The sequence below is a fragment of the Haemorhous mexicanus genome, chromosome 21, assembly GCF_027477595.1.
Source record: "Haemorhous mexicanus isolate bHaeMex1 chromosome 21, bHaeMex1.pri, whole genome shotgun sequence".
NCBI classification, from domain to species: Eukaryota; Metazoa; Chordata; class Aves; order Passeriformes; family Fringillidae; genus Haemorhous; species Haemorhous mexicanus.
This window is the reverse complement of record NC_082361.1, coordinates 4,645,213-4,660,341: the sequence shown is the minus strand read 5'-3', so window position 1 is coordinate 4,660,341 and position 15,129 is coordinate 4,645,213. Positions and strand designations below refer to the sequence as shown.

The 15,129-nt window shown below is 43.1% G+C and overlaps 1 protein-coding gene across 2 annotated transcripts in view; it reads left to right on the top strand.

The window, feature by feature from the left end:
- The window catches only part of NUP214 (nucleoporin 214), a 38,608-nt gene that overhangs the window by 15,546 nt on the left and 7,933 nt on the right, over positions 1-15,129 (top strand). The window contains exons 20-31 of one of the 2 annotated variants that reach the window (XM_059864940.1): positions 392-477; positions 574-657; positions 981-1,226; positions 1,906-2,070; positions 2,585-2,693; positions 5,972-6,047; positions 6,644-6,752; positions 7,711-7,813; positions 9,303-9,376; positions 11,110-12,864; positions 14,291-14,361; positions 14,878-15,031. In XM_059864940.1, coding sequence (XP_059720923.1) covers positions 392-477; positions 574-657; positions 981-1,226; positions 1,906-2,070; positions 2,585-2,693; positions 5,972-6,047; positions 6,644-6,752; positions 7,711-7,813; positions 9,303-9,376; positions 11,110-12,864; positions 14,291-14,361; positions 14,878-15,031 — 3,032 coding nt within the window. Of the gene's footprint in view, positions 1-391; positions 478-573; positions 658-980; positions 1,227-1,905; positions 2,071-2,584; positions 2,694-5,971; positions 6,048-6,643; positions 6,753-7,710; positions 7,814-9,302; positions 9,377-11,109; positions 12,865-14,290; positions 14,362-14,874; positions 15,032-15,129 lie in introns of both variants that reach the window. The other variant, XM_059864939.1, reaches the window with a different exon arrangement.

Genomic DNA, 15,129 nt, shown 5'->3' with positions numbered 1-15,129 from the left:
TGTTTTGTGGGCATGGTAAGGGAGGATGGGGTGTTCTAAAGATTATACTAAAGCATGCCTAGGTAATACAGAAATTCATTGGTTGTAGTCTTGGACACTGTTTGATGCTTAGCAGAAGTTTCCCCTAAAAGTTTAAATAGTTTTTCAGTAAATGGGATAATAGAGCCTCTAGGCTGAGATACTGCTGGTTGTGTCTGACTTCAGGGGAAGAAGTGAATGACTGTTGAAGTTTGCAAAATAGTTAAAGGTGCATCACACAGTATCTAGAGGAGCCAATTGCTCTTCCAGATATGCCAGTGGTTCTAGTGGCTACTTTGGCCCAGTTTTGTTCCTCCTTTGGTTGGTGTCTTTTTGCTGCTGCTGTTTTTTCCACTGCTCTGCCTTGTCCCAGTTTTGACAGTGACCTTGAAAGCCTGCGCAACGATTTGATGAAAACTACTTTGAAATCACATGTAAAACCTCTGCCCAAAGCACCTGGTAATGTATTCTTTCTTCCTGCCATAAATGTGAATTACCTTTTTTTTTTTGACTTGCAGTTTGACTGTAGACTAATAACTGCCTTCCATTTTCCAGCTAAGTTATCCCCAGTGAAGCAGGCACAGTTGAGGAATTTTCTAGCCAAGAGGAAAACTCCACCAATTAGGTCTACAGCTCCAGGTAAATCTTTAGTGACTATAGAAATCTGATAGACTTTCTGGGAGGGTGACTTAGTTGCTGCGGGACTGAGACCTGAAATTAGCTTTTGACTACTCAACCCCTACTTCTCCTTTCCTGTTCTCCCATCTGCTCTCAGGAGGACTTGCCTTCAGTTGCTGTCTGGTTGAAGGCTGCCTTTGCAGGCAGTTAAGAAGTCAAATCCTATCCATGCATGAGTAAAACAAGCCAATAGGAGACTGTCCTAAAGTAGGGTGCATTTGTCATGGATGTTACACTGGATGGTTCCCTCAACTGAGTACTGAATTTTGGTTTTGGTGTTGCAGCAAGTTTGTCCCGATCTGCCTTCTTGTCCACAAGATATTATGAAGATTTGGATGAAGTCAGCTCAACATCCTCAGTTTCCCAGTCACTGGAGAATGATGATTCCCAAGCAGTGGACCAGGAAGAAGAGGCTGCCCCAGTCCAAGTCCCTCGTCACGCTCCCGTGGTCCGAACTCCCTCAATCCAGCCTGGTTTGATGGCTCAGTCTCCATCCTTTGGGAAGCAACACCTCTCCCTGGGTACTTTGTGTGAGTTGTGTTTGCAGTGTCTCTTCTCAATGTGGTCTTGTGGGTAGCTTTAACTACTGTATTATCCATTGCCAGTGCTTCAGGCCCCGGAGAAATGAGATTGCAGGATACAGATTTACTTTGCCAGGTTCCCAGGAGCAGTAACAGAGTGGCTTTGTAACCTCATGAACTTGAGCTAAAGGCACTAGAACACCTTGACTCATTGACTGTGTTTTTGTGATAGCCTAGTTCTTTAAAATTGCAGTGACCTAAGATATTGCCCAAAGACTAAGACACTGGGCTACTCTGCATCTGTGCCCAAGGTTAGATGTTCTGAGCCCAGCAAGTCTCAGTAAGAACTGCATTTGCATACACTCAGTTCTCCTTGTGCAAGAGAGGTTTCTTTAATCTCTGCAGCCAGAGAGAAAAATAAGGTGTCAGCAGAAGCGTCTCTTACAGCTAATTGGAAGTCCTCTAATGTATTGAAATTACATCTATTGAGACTTACTAAATTCCTTGGGATATACCAAAATCTGCCAGGGACAGATTGTGTTGATTATTTGAATGGCCTGCACATGAATCCTGTCAGAAGGAAGCTGTGTACTTAGAGGAACTGCAGTTCAGCAAAGGTTTTCAAAGACTCCCTGATTTATAGAGAAACATTTAACTGATACTTTTGTTAATTTGTTTTTTTTTTTAGTGCCCACATCTTCAAACAGAATCATCCCACAAGGGGCAGACAGTACAATGCTTGCAACAAAGACTGTGAAACATGGAGCCCCTGCTCCCACTGTCACTGTTCCAGCACCACAGGCAGCTGCTGCTGCAGCTCTGCAGAGGCAGATGGCTGCTAACCAGTCCCCAGGTAAAAGGATGGCTAATTGCCCAAGTGACCTCTGAGCAGCTGAATGGGGCTTTCAGAGGGATTTAGTGCTCTCAAAGGAGGAGATAATCAAACAGAATGTGCCACACATCTGTAGCTGTTGCACCTCTGAGCTATCCAGTGTTCCTTTGTCTTACTTTTTCCTGTGAGCTGCCAGTACAAAATACCTGAGAAACTCCCATTTTTGTTAACAGAAGCTGTTACAGTGTTGGTAAGAGAGAGTTCATAATAATTAGATTTGCTCAGCAAACAAAAAATGTTTGCTGAGCAAATCTGTATAGATTGCTGCCCACCACCAACTTCTTTTGTCCTTAATGAAATCTGAGGTTCCACATATTTCAGGCCAGGTACACTATATATGTTCTAGAATCCTGGATGGATCTTTTTGGAATTATTCAGGCCATATTGAATGAAATTAAATGCTTAATATGGAGTTTTTCTTACATCTGGTTTTTTGTGCGGTTTTTTTTTGTCTGTTTTTTTCTGTTCCTTCAAGCTGTGAGCACCTCCTTGACTGAATCAACTCTGAAGAATGTTCCTCAGGTGGTGAATGTTCGAGAACTCAAGTCTGCTGCACTGACCCCAGCAGTCTCTGCAGTAATAGGGTGAGTGAGTGCTGCCCTTTCTTCTGGTGGCCTTTGGTAGTATTTGCACTGGAGCACATCTGCCAGTGGGGAGCAGCAGCAGTGTTTTACTTAGTCTGGCTGTGTAAGGCCTAAAGTGGGTGCATTTAGATAAGAGTACTGGGTTTGTGGATTGAAAGAAAGAAAGAAAGAAAGAAAGAAAGATGTTAGCAGGTCATTCAAGGAATTGCTAATGGCTTGTCCTGAACAAATGATGAGACCAATATTAACCTCCTTCTCCATTTGTCTGTGAAATGCATTTATGTGCATCCTCTCCTTTTGGGATGCAGTGGTTTTACTGCTAATATGAAATTCGGCCCTGGTATCTCTCAAATCACTACCTCTGTTCTACCTCTTTCAGTGAGGGAATTGCAGCCCTCTGTCACTGAGTGTGGTCTGTGACTTCAGGCTGTCCAGATGTTTTCCTTCTACGTTGTCATCCTTTGCTGAGAGAACCTTCTCTGGAGTTATGCCTCTTCTCTCTGTTCCCAGATCACCCCCTGAAGGGAGGATGAACTGTGCTCTGGCTTTTCTGGAAGCTTGTATCAAATGTTTTGACATCAGAATTTTGACTGAAGGGTTGGGTGTCACTGGGGGTCAGTCACTTTGGAACCTTACAGAGCTGCAGGGCTCTTCCTCAGGAGCAAACTAGGAACGTTGACTTCTGGTATTTAACCTTGAATTTGTTACCATTTCTTGTGAGTTAGCTGTAACACTTGGCTTCCCTACTCTGCTTTCTGCAGACAGCAGCCAGCTCAGCTCATTCCAGAGATTTCTGCCTTATCACCAGGCTCTGTCACCAGCCTAGGACTAGGCTTTTTCCCTGTCATTGTAATGACCTTGGAACTGTCTTTGCTTGAAGTTCATGCTGTTGCTTAAGACCAGGGCAGTCCATGGCCAGTTGTGGGCTGGAGAGGCAAGGGCAGTACTGAGAAGTCTGTGCAAATTTGGGCTTAGTGCATGAAGAGGGATAAATTCACCACAAATCTCTGATTATATATGCACTTGCAAATGCTTTATCCATATAACTCTGAGCTGTATGTGCAGCTCCTGGAACAATTGCTTTGTTGCATCACCACTGGCTTTCACACATTTGTGTGTACTCTTCACTGTCAAAGAAAAAAGGTGGAATTCCTTTGATTCAGCTTTTTAAAAAGGGAGCAGTCTCACAGTGGTGATACTCAACTGGAGGCCTTAACATTTACTTCATGGTTTCTTTTGCATTTTAATTAAGAAACAGCTTGGGTGCTTTTTGCTATTTTATTTCTTCCTAAAAGTGATAAACTGGAGTGGGGAGAGGAATTGCTACATCTTTTGAAAGTCAGATTTGTAGACAGCTCTACTTGGGAATTTTTTGGCTAAAAGTAGTGTTGTGACCAGGAAGAGTTTTCCACCCTCTGTTTCATCAAAACTATGATGAAAAAAAAGTAGAAAGTACTGGCTCTACCCAGAGAAGGTTGTGAGTGAGCAGGATGTAATGAGACTGGTTTTCAGTTGAACTGTAGTTAAAGACCTGTCTTACTTCCAAGTAGTTTTAGACTGTCAGTATTGATTGATATCTCTAATTTATAGAGCACCAGCTAGCTTGATATCTTGGAAGCTTTCTACAGTTTTACTTTATAGCTGACCTCATAAAAATGTACTTTCTAAAAATTCTACCCAAATGAAACATGCTTGCCAGTCAGATTCAGCACTAAAATGAAGAGCATTCACACTGCAAAGTTAATTCACCACTTTTTGTACTTCAGACATCCTGGCTGTCTTTTGCTGCCACAGCACACTCTTTGGTTGGTAAGCAGGAATGATTTTTCAGTTGTTATCAGTTGTTCAGTGGCCTATGACTGGGTGTGTTGATGGTCCCAGTCCAGTTACTAATTCGTAGTTTTTAGTGAAAAAATAATCCTTTCTCCACAACTGAAGTCAAACTCAACATTTTCACAGCATTGTCAAGTGATGTTGAGAGCAAGTCCCACCCTCTCATGAATTTCACAGACTTTCTGTTGTTTTCTTCTTTGTTCAGTATAAGCTTGAAATTTACAGCTGCACCATCCCAACACCAGCTTTTTCCAGTGGTAATCTTGAAGTATTCATTGTTTGCTGTACTTCTGCTTTGGGCAGAGGGTAAATCCAGGCCAGACAATGTAGAGAGAGTACTCATGGCTGGAATTAAAGAAGGACTTTCTAGTAAAGCAAAGCTGTTTAAGGCACAAAACCATATCCAAGACCAAATGTCCATGCAAAATGTTTCATGTGTGTGTCCTTTTCCTTTGGAATACAGTAGAAAATTCCTGTGAATTGGCCTGCAGCTGACCAAACAGTAAATGCAGTTTGGGAGTCCTCATGCTTTAGCAGACAGACAACTTTGGATGCCCAAATTTGCTCAGGGTCTGGGATTTGCAGCCTCAGCCAGAGATTGGTTATTGCCTTAGGGAACTTCTGGTCTGAGTCAAGATGGGAAGAACCTGTCTGGGTAAGAAAGCTGGGGTTTGCCACCAAGAGAATGCAATCATGGTTCAATTTAAGCTTCTGAAATTATCTGGTATTGGCCAGTGAAGCTTCTGAACTTGGTGGACCACAGACTTGAGATGCTAAAACTGGTTGGCTGTTCCCAAGTTGCCCTGATTTGATTTGTTGGTGCCCCACAGTGCCAAGGTCAGATCCTGCAGCCCATGAGATGCTGCCATTCTGCAGCAATTGTCTGGGGGTTTTTATTTCATGGTCAAAAATACCAAACTTACAATGTAGAATATAGATTAATTTTATCACAGTTCTTTCCATGACTTTGTCAGTGTTTATAGTACACTTCAAAGACAGGAAATGCTCCCTCCACCCCCTCCCAACTTTGCCTCCTTACTCAGCATTTCTAAGCATTGCATGTACGTGTCTGGACTCCACATTGTGAAGGAAGCTGCTTAAATTTGTTATCCACTAGGCATAAAATTGTAATCCCCTTACCTACTGATTTTTCATCAACTCCCTGCAAAATAGAAAGCCCTGACTCTCTTCAGAGACAAGAGTGTCTGGAGAAGACTTGATCGTTTCAGTCTAGAGGTTTAAACACATTTACAGACTTCCTTTGTTAAATGTGGCTGATTCATTTAAGAGGTTTATTCTCTAATCAGATTTGTTCTTTTGGAGCTGTGTGTGGAATCTTTAGTAGTGGCTGTTGTTCAAGGCTTTTGGGAGTTGGGCTTTCTGAGAGGAGAGGAAATCCTCTTTCAACTAGTTATTCATATAATTGTTTAATTTTTCTTTTTAAGATCATCTGTACCTCACTCTGCAGCCCAGGCAGTCCATCAAGTTTTGGCAACTGTTGCTACAAATCAAGCTAAACAGGTATTTTGATATAGAGCCCTTTCCCTTTGGAATACTTACCTGGGCATGCTCAGCAGAGTTTGGGGGTTTAATTTTCATAGCTTGCCCTGCAATTCTTGACAAACCATTTCTGATCTGTGACCTTGACAGTGTGATGCCAGGCATATCTGTGTTATGTCTTGCCTTTTCTAACTTCTGAAGACATGCAGCTTTCTGATGGCCACAGCCTTGCTGCAGTGATGGTTGCAGCTAACAACAAAGGAAGCTGTATTAGGTAGCTACAACTGTTATTCTACTGAAAATATTGCTTAGTAGTTGACAAGCTGCTGGGGTTTATATCTATGCATCAAAAATCCCCAATGCAGAAGTCTTTGTCCTCTGAAATCATTGAGCTGCTGCCCACAGAGGCTTGCTGACTTGTTGAAAAGGCTGAGGACTGACCCTGTATTTAAGTGTCAAGACATAATGGCCCAAGAGTGCAGAGCTCTTCTAAGTGCTGCAGCCACCCACCTCTATTTTATTCTTAAGTCACTGCATGACACTGATAATAGCAAACCAAAGTCAGAAGGACCTTTGTTAATGCACTGCACTGACCTGAAGTGGTGCTGTGTTTTTAGACACCTCTGACAAGCTCAGTGAAGAGCCAGACTCCACCTTCCTCTGTGTGTGCACCCTCTCCTGTGGCATCCACAGCTGCTCCAACATCATCTGGCAGCAAGATCTCAGGTAAGTTGTCTTTCTCTTGTGGAGATGGAAATAAGGCCTGGATGTCTCTTGGAAGATATCAGGGTGCACAGTCCAGAGAATGAGGATACTGAGGAGAAGAGATTTGCCTCCACTGAGAGGTTGCTGTGCCACTCTTGAGGGGGAGAATTTGTAAAAAAAAAAGGTGCAGAAATGTGTTTTGTCTGTTCCTGCATCTAGAATTTGGTGACACAATTCCTTGTTCAGAGTGCACTCAGGACTTGTAACTCTTATCAGGAAATGCTGAAAGCACATCTTCCACAAGGCTACTGTGGTTTGACAGCAAATTAAAAGCAGCTCTTTTGTTTTTAAAACATTAAAATCCTGCTGATTTTAAATGTGTTTATTTCATTTTTAGACACACAGCATGTTAAGAGTACCTGAACAAGCTTGATCTAATTCCTGTGTGGAACTTACTGAGCACTGAGCTGTAGGACCAACTTCAGAACCAGTTCAGACATGGGGATCAGTCTCATAGAGTTGGGAGGCTTCTAAAGAATGGAATGCTCAGTTTACAACTTAGCAGGGAAAGAGGAAACATTAGAGGAAGGAAGCAATTGATTTTTAATGTGTATTAGATAATAATGCTTGCATTGGACATGGTTTTATAAGCCTCTTGCATAAATGTCTGAAATCCATGTCTGTTGGTCTTTTGCCTTTAATCCGTGGATGTAGGTTGCCTCTTAGCCAGGGGTAAGAAGCAGTAAAAATAGCTAGGAATCATATTTAACTTGGCAAATGCTTCTTAAATTTTGGTTTATTGAAAATGTCAGCTCCTGAATTTGATAGCACTTCCTTTTTATTAGAAATTTATTAAATTATAGACTGTGTGTGCAAGCTAATCCCTGCTTTTCTACTAGATAGATGACAGGATGCCTTGTTTATCTTTTATTTGCATATTTATTTTAAAAGTATATTTATTTGTTCTTGTAACTTACAGGACAAGGGACAGTAAAAACAGTTACAGCTGTTTCTTCTACTGTGACATCAGTGCAAGCAACGACTTCACAGCTTAACAAAACGTCCTTGTTTTCTTCTGCAGGGTCTGTATGAACATTAAGATTTCTTTGTAGTTGACATTAAATATGAGCATTGGCTGTTACAGCAGGTGTTGCCTACAAGCTGTGCAGTACTGTAAAATGGCACCTGCAAATGTTAGACTGGGAGGGCAGGGTTTATACCAGAGTCCTCTGAAGACCTTGTTTGTGGAAGCCTGAGTGAGGTCTGAAGGTCTGTGAGACTCTGACACAATATCATGTTGCTCTGAGAATTTTCAGTGTATAACTAATCAAGAGTAAAGGATGACTGGCTTGCTTTTGGGTTTTATCTACAGTGGACTGTTAAACACATTCCCTGTTAGGACTTGAAATATGTGCTGATGGTCACACTCACTGAATTACTTCTTCATTTTAATACAGCAGAACAAATTTTGTGTTTTGGCTTGGAAAAGTAATCAGTTCATGAAGGTGACAAGAGGGGCCCCAAGCCATCTGGTGATATCTGTTACATAACAGTAACACAAAGCAAGGCACATGTTATGAACATACAGTAACTCTGAAATCTCTCTTATGGAATGCTATTTCAGGGATGGCAAAAATGTTTATTTGGTTATATCTTATGTTTAGGGGAGAGGGATAATTCCTTAGGAATGGTTGTTTGAAATTCTGCATGGTTATTGTCTACCACTCAAGTGAATTTCTTTGTGAAGTTGGCAACATTAAGTATTTCAGAATACACATGCATTGAAATGGGTTTCTTCCAGTCTTATCCATTTCTCTGCATGTTTTTAAGTGGATGCTACCCAAATGACTTGCTGGGCTCTTCAGAGGGCTAAAAGAGTCCTTTTGAGTGATGGAAATTCAGATTGAAAAAGCAAACAACCCTGCCTTTGTCCCATGTGCAGTGCCTCAGTGTGTAAACCATATGCTAAATACAGTGCTGTTGTCAGTGATGTCTTAGTCCCATGGCCTGACTTCTGTATCAGCAGCTGGTCTTTGAGAATCAGAGAAAGCTTAAAAAGCCTCAGGGAATGAAGATCTCTGCAAGACTCATTATGAAAGATCACAGTATTTTTGCAAGACAAAATATTTTCAGTGTAAAATAGTCATGATAACTTTTCATTTTTGTCTTGCTATGAGTGATCTCCTTTTTGATGGATGGTTGTATCCAGTCATTGCCTTCTGCACATGCACTGATTCTTCCCTTTTAGCTCTTTCAAACTCTAGCTATCCCTGTGGTTTTTCCTCTCACCAGTCTCCCCAAATCCATCAGATTCTGGTGCATGAGGAAGAAATACCCTGACTCTCTTTAACCCTCTAGAAGCCTTTTCAGAGAGGGAACAAATGGAGCACAGTGTGTGTGTGTGTGTGCTTCTCTCTTCCTGTTTAGTCCTTGGAGAAACTGTTCCTGTGTGCCTGGCTTTGTGCAAGTCTGTACTGGAAATCTGAGCCTCAGAGTTGTGCTTATCATATGGTTGGAAATTTCAGCACTTTGAGCTAAGTCATTCTTTCCCTTTCTCCCCTCTCCTCCTAGGTCTGTATTTAATTTTGGTGGTGTCACATCAGCTGCTTCATCACAGACGCCTCCCAGCCTCACTCCCTCACAAGGTTAGTCTGGGAGAGTTGTGCAAACAGCATCTCTTCCCTCCTAACAGAGTGTTTACTCTTCCTGATCCATGTGGTTCTTGTTCTGTGTTGCACTTCTATTACTAAAATTGCAATAGCATTTCATACATGTGCTGGGTTCTCCTCTGTAATACACAGAAATCTGGGCCACCCACCTATCAATTAAGCAAAATATTTGTTGCCAAGAGCATTTAGGAGGCACTAGTTTATGGAAAGGGTAACATCTGTAGTAATTTCCTCTGCTGTTTTTAGTCTATAGATTTAAAGTTGCTGAGGTGGACTGACATAGAACTGTTACCAGTGAGCATTTAGTAATCAGAGGGAAGTGCTTGGAATGGCTTTGTGTTGCTTCCAAAATTGAAGTGACAATACATAGGCTGCCTTTTAGTGTCATAGGTAGACCCTTCTTGTCACATCTCATAAAAGGAAACTGATAAAATCTGCTTTGTAATATTTTTGAAGCTTCCTGCCTTTAATTTCAGCCTTGCAGATGAGATTATGCAGTCAGAAAATTTGCTCCCAATGTTGTTAGTTCCTCTGATAAAAGATATCACCTCTTCTTACAAATCTTGGCTCATTTCTATCCTTAGACCATCACAGCTACAGTAATGCTACTGATACTCTTGATGTTAATCAGAGAGAAATTTGGAGATGAACATAAAAGCTTAGGTAAATAACACAGATAAAGCAGGAGTGGGAGGTACAGGAGGCAGGCTTGTAAACCACAGCATTGTGTGAGGGCAGGTACTTCACTCTGTTCTGTCAACTGGTAGGAGCACCTTTGTCTCTAATTGGTTATAGGAGAACTACAGAATGTAATTTCAGGGCCTCAGGAGGAAAATAAAGCTACATTATTGAGTGTCAGTTACTTGAATATACTTAATAGAGGGGAAAACACAAGGATAATACCAGATCTGGTAAGAAGCTTTTTCTCTTTGTTGTTTGATCTCCATGCAGATTTCCTGTACTTTGTCCAAACACCAGCGAAGTGTTTTCAAATCAGAATTTGTTTGGTGCACAGAAATGAAATTACAATACTTTAAATAAAACTAGCCCAGTCTCCCTTAAAACTTCAGCAGTTTCACACTGTTAGACAGCAGTGTAGGTTAGAAATGGAGCTACTTTGGCAATTACATTTGAGAGTTTTTCTCTAGTTTTTCAAAGCTGAAAACAAGCTGTATTGAAACTGATTGGTGGTCTATAAATAGCTGAATTTGTAAAGATTTGATTTTGTAGAAAACTCTTCAAGTGTCAGAAAGTATTTTTATGACCTTAACTGTGGTTTTAAAAGAAAGTGCTGTAGTAAATGTCAGGAATTTTTTACCTGAACCAAGTAAGAAGAGGGTGAGAGTGGTGTCAGTAGAAAATGATCTGTAATAACCAGGTCTTTCATGCTTTTATCAAACTGCTGAAAAAGAAATAGGAGCCAAAGGCTGGAGTTGTCTGTACTCAAAGAGAAGGATAGTTGAGTGGAGGCTGTGATGTGACAGTAACAGTGTTTGTCACTGCCACCCTGGCCATAAAGGCTTCAGGTGTCACTGTTGTGCCTGAATGGATATGAAGGCTGCAGTTACCTGATGGACAGAGGCTTTATAGTTTTGAGGCAAGAGCACTGACAGTCTGTGAAGCACTAAAATGGGCCATTATTGCAAGAATGATAAATGAGCTTTGCATACCCTAACTCGATTTGTTACCTCTGTCTCTCTCACTGACAGCCCCTGCAAAAGAATCAGCTCAGCCAGATTCATTTTTGTTTGCTGGGAGTTCCAAACTTGGAGCAATTCCTGAGCCCTCCTTTGTGTTTGGGTCCCACAAATCAGCAAGTGCTCCAGGAGGTGTAGTAGGAGGTAGCTCCTCAGCAGATGGCACCCAGTCAACCAAAGCTGCTGCAGCATCATCTTCTGCTCCCCCCACAACCTCTGGCAAGTTGGATATTGCTCCATCCAAACCAGGAGATCACTTGTTTCAGGGCAACCTAGCTGGGGAAACTCTTGGGAGCTTCTCAGGACTACGGGTTGGTCAAGTAGATGATAATGCCAAGACCACCAGTAAGGCACCATCTACCAGTGTTGCAGGAACACAGTCAACTAAAGTGTCTACAATACCTTCTGGGTTTAATTTTACTGCTCCCCTGACTTTAGGAAAAGCTGGAGAAGCTGCTTCAACATCAACCACGTCAGCTGGCACAGGATCCCTGTCCATCAGCACTAGTGCTACGGGCAGTCTCTTTGGCAATGTCCAGTTAACCAGCACAGGGTCTTCTGGGGTGTTCAATCTTGGAGGCTCTGGTGGCAGCAAACCCACCTTTTCATTTGGTATTCAGCAAACAAACAGTATGAGCACTTCCACTTCTGCCCCTTCTACTCTCCCTGTTTCAACATCCCTCTCGTTTGGAGGTTTCTCAAGTTCATCACAAACTGCTGTCCCTGCTGCAACTTGCAGTAAGTCTGCAGGGGATGCCAAATTACCACCTGGGTCAGAAAAGCCATCTGAAAACGAAGCTGTAGCAGCTGGGTCTTCACCTCCAGTGCCACAGCCCCAGGCACAGCTCTCAGAGCCACTTAAAGAACCAGCCTTACCCCAGGCCACAGCTGGGGACGCTGTCCCAGAGGGCTCTGGGACCACAGTGGCACCTCCTGCCCCTGACCCCGTGGCTGCTCCCACCTCCACCAGCGAGCTGAAGGCCCCGGTGCCTCCTGCTGTCTCCACAGCTGCCCCACCAGATCAGAATGTCTCAGCAACAACCTCCACAGCAAGTGTTGCCTCTCCTGCAGAAGCCACAGGTGCTCTGGCTGCTACCTCTGATGTTACTACAGGTGTGCAGAGTCCAGCTGTTGGTGCCTCTGTGTTTGCCCCCACTTCTGCAGGCTCCTCAGTGTTCTCTCAGCCACCAAGTTCCAGCTCTTCTGGCTCAGCATTTACCCAGCCTGCTGGGGAAGCTGCTGCCACTCCTTCCACACCACCTGTTTTTGGACAGCTCCCAGCAGGTACCACAGCATCCTCTCCCTTTGGGCAGCTCACCACCAGCACTCGGTCCACGGCCACTGCCACCACCCAGGCTGCCACCTCAGGCTTTGGTACTTCTGCTTTTGGCACCACCACCACGGGAGGCTTTGGCCAGCCAGCCTTTGGGCAAGCACCAGTCTTTGGACAACCTGCAAGCAGTTCTTCAAGTGGCTTTACCTTCAGCCAGTCTGGGTTTGGGACGATGCCAGCCTTTGGCCAGCCAGCAGCTTCCACAGCAGCCTCGAGCAGTGGGAATGTTTTTGGAGCCCCGGCCAGCACCAACAGCGCCAGCTCCTTCTCCTTTGGCCAGCCAGCCAGCACGGGAGGGGTGCTCTTTGGGCAGAGCAGCCCTCCTGTCTTTGGGCAGAGCACTGGCTTTGGGCAGGGGGGATCTGTGTTTGGTAGCACTGCTGCTGTCACCACCACCACGTCCTCTGCTGGCTTCAGCTTCTGCCAGGCCTCAGGTAAGAGCAGAGTGTTGGCCCCGTGGCACTGTCTGGCTTGGAGTGTATCACTGGGGAAAGCAGAATGGCTTTAATGCCTTTTTTCCCCCCTATGGCACCTGGTGGGTCTCATTTTTTTGGTTTGGTTTTGTTCTGTTTTCAATTAGTAAGAACAAGAGCTGCTGTGTATGTGAGAAGCAGACTAATGTTGGAGGCAAAAGAAGCTTTTGCTCTGCTTCACTATTCATCAGCAGGCCTCTGAATGGAGCCTTGTCATCCAGTCCTGCCTTCATTTTATACTTACTAGTCTACCTTAATTTAATTTTGAATTACATATTATCCTGCCTGTTGCACAATAACTGGAAGTGTTGTAAATTGTTGCACAAAAGGAGCAGAGCAGCTCTGAGACCATAACCAAGGCAATGAATAAACACAGATGCAGCACTTCCTTCAGTGGCCTGCACTGAACACATGCAGCAGTGCATGTACAGCCAGGTGTAATACTGTGTCATCAGCTAGAATGGCCAAAAAAAAAAAAAAAATTAAGCCCTCAAAGTGATGGGTTTGCAGGGAGAAATCTGTTAAATCCACTTCTGCGTTTGGAACCATCTCAAAATTAAATATAGCAGTAACATGAGCATCAGCTACCTGTCCACACAGTTAAATTGATTCTTGCACAGACCAAACCTCCTTGGTCAGTCCCTTTTTGTTCTCCACATGCTCAGTATATTGTTGGGGCTTTTCCAAAGGTTTTTCTGTACAACCTCAGAGAGTTCCCAGGGAAAAGTGACAAGTGCATAGTAATAATGGAGAGCATGTATTTCCAAGGAAGAAAAACTAATTAGGTTCATTTAATTAAAAATGATGGCACTGCAGGCAACTGCTTGTTCATTTTAACTACAGTAGCAGAGAATAGTTAAAGGGTGGGAAGTGAACTCTGCTCGAGAAAGGTGTTCCTAATTATAGAGATGCAAGTTTTATTACAAAAGGCACATTTAAGTGAACTGGGAAATGGAAAAGGGAGTTCTTTTTTTAATCAAAACATTTCATTATCTTTAACAGGAGTCTTCAGGTAACAAAGCTCAGATCCTCTTTACACAAGGGCAATCAGAATGCTCCAGTGCTTGTGCACGACTTGCAGTATTATTGTAGCCATGTTAACAGAAATCCAATTCTCTTAGTGTTAGCAACAATCCCACAGGTGAAAAGGCCTTCTATTGTCTGTTTTTAACTTGGCCAAAGAGAGAATGAGTATGACTTTCATATCAGCTTTCAGTGTAATTTATTATTTGTGTGTTGGCACATGCTTTGTATTTGTCCAGCCTAGATATGTTTGGTAATATCATTTATATCCCTGTATTTTGACATGGCAGACCTGTCCTTATCCTGTCCTGGTCTTACACTCTGGTAATAGTTTTGGTGGGTAATTTTTCTGTTTTTCTCTTAGGTTTTGGTTCTAGTAACACAGGTTCTGTGTTTGGGCAAGCAGCAAATACTGGAGGCACTGTCTTTGGCCAGGCAAGTATTTATGGCTTTTTGTAGGGCTGTTGCTTTTTGTAGGGCTGTTACATGTGGGGGACTTGGTCAGGATTCCCTGTTTCTGGTATATTTTTTTAAAATGCAGTTTGATATGTTAAATAAAATGTGTCCCAGACTGCACTGGAGATATTTACTGTTGTGGCAAGCACCAAAGCAGCATCTGCATGAATACTCCAGGGGGCATGGAGACACAAACATTTTATCACATGCAAGATAAGATAGATGCAGTAAGTCTCCTGCCTTTATTCCATGCTAAGTGGAAAGTAGGGCAAGTGTAGGGCAAGTCTCAAAGGCATTATTCTGTGCTGTGGACAAGATTTAAGACAGACTTAAATAAAATTTCATGGCATTCCATTTTGGAAGGTGATTGCTGGCTGGTTTGTCAGCCCCTTCAGACATCCAGAGAAAAGGCCCAGGCAGAGCAGCCTTGGGGGCAACACAAGCTGCTTTGACTTTGCTTAAAATCTCTTTTTTGTCCTTTTTGTGTTCTAGCAGCCATCTTCTTCCAGTGGAAGCTTGTTTGGAGCTGGAAGTGGTGGGAGAGGTGGAGGCTTCTTCAGTGGTTTGGGAGGAAAGCCAAGCCAGGATGCAGCCAATAAGAATCCCTTCAGTTCCTCCAGTGGAGGATTTGGATCTGCAGCTTCCCAGAGTAAGTGAACAAAACAAGAATACAAAATGTGCTGTGATTTCCATCTGCTTTTGTGAGCCCATCTGCTTTTCTGCTGATTGTTTTTGAGTAAATTCTGT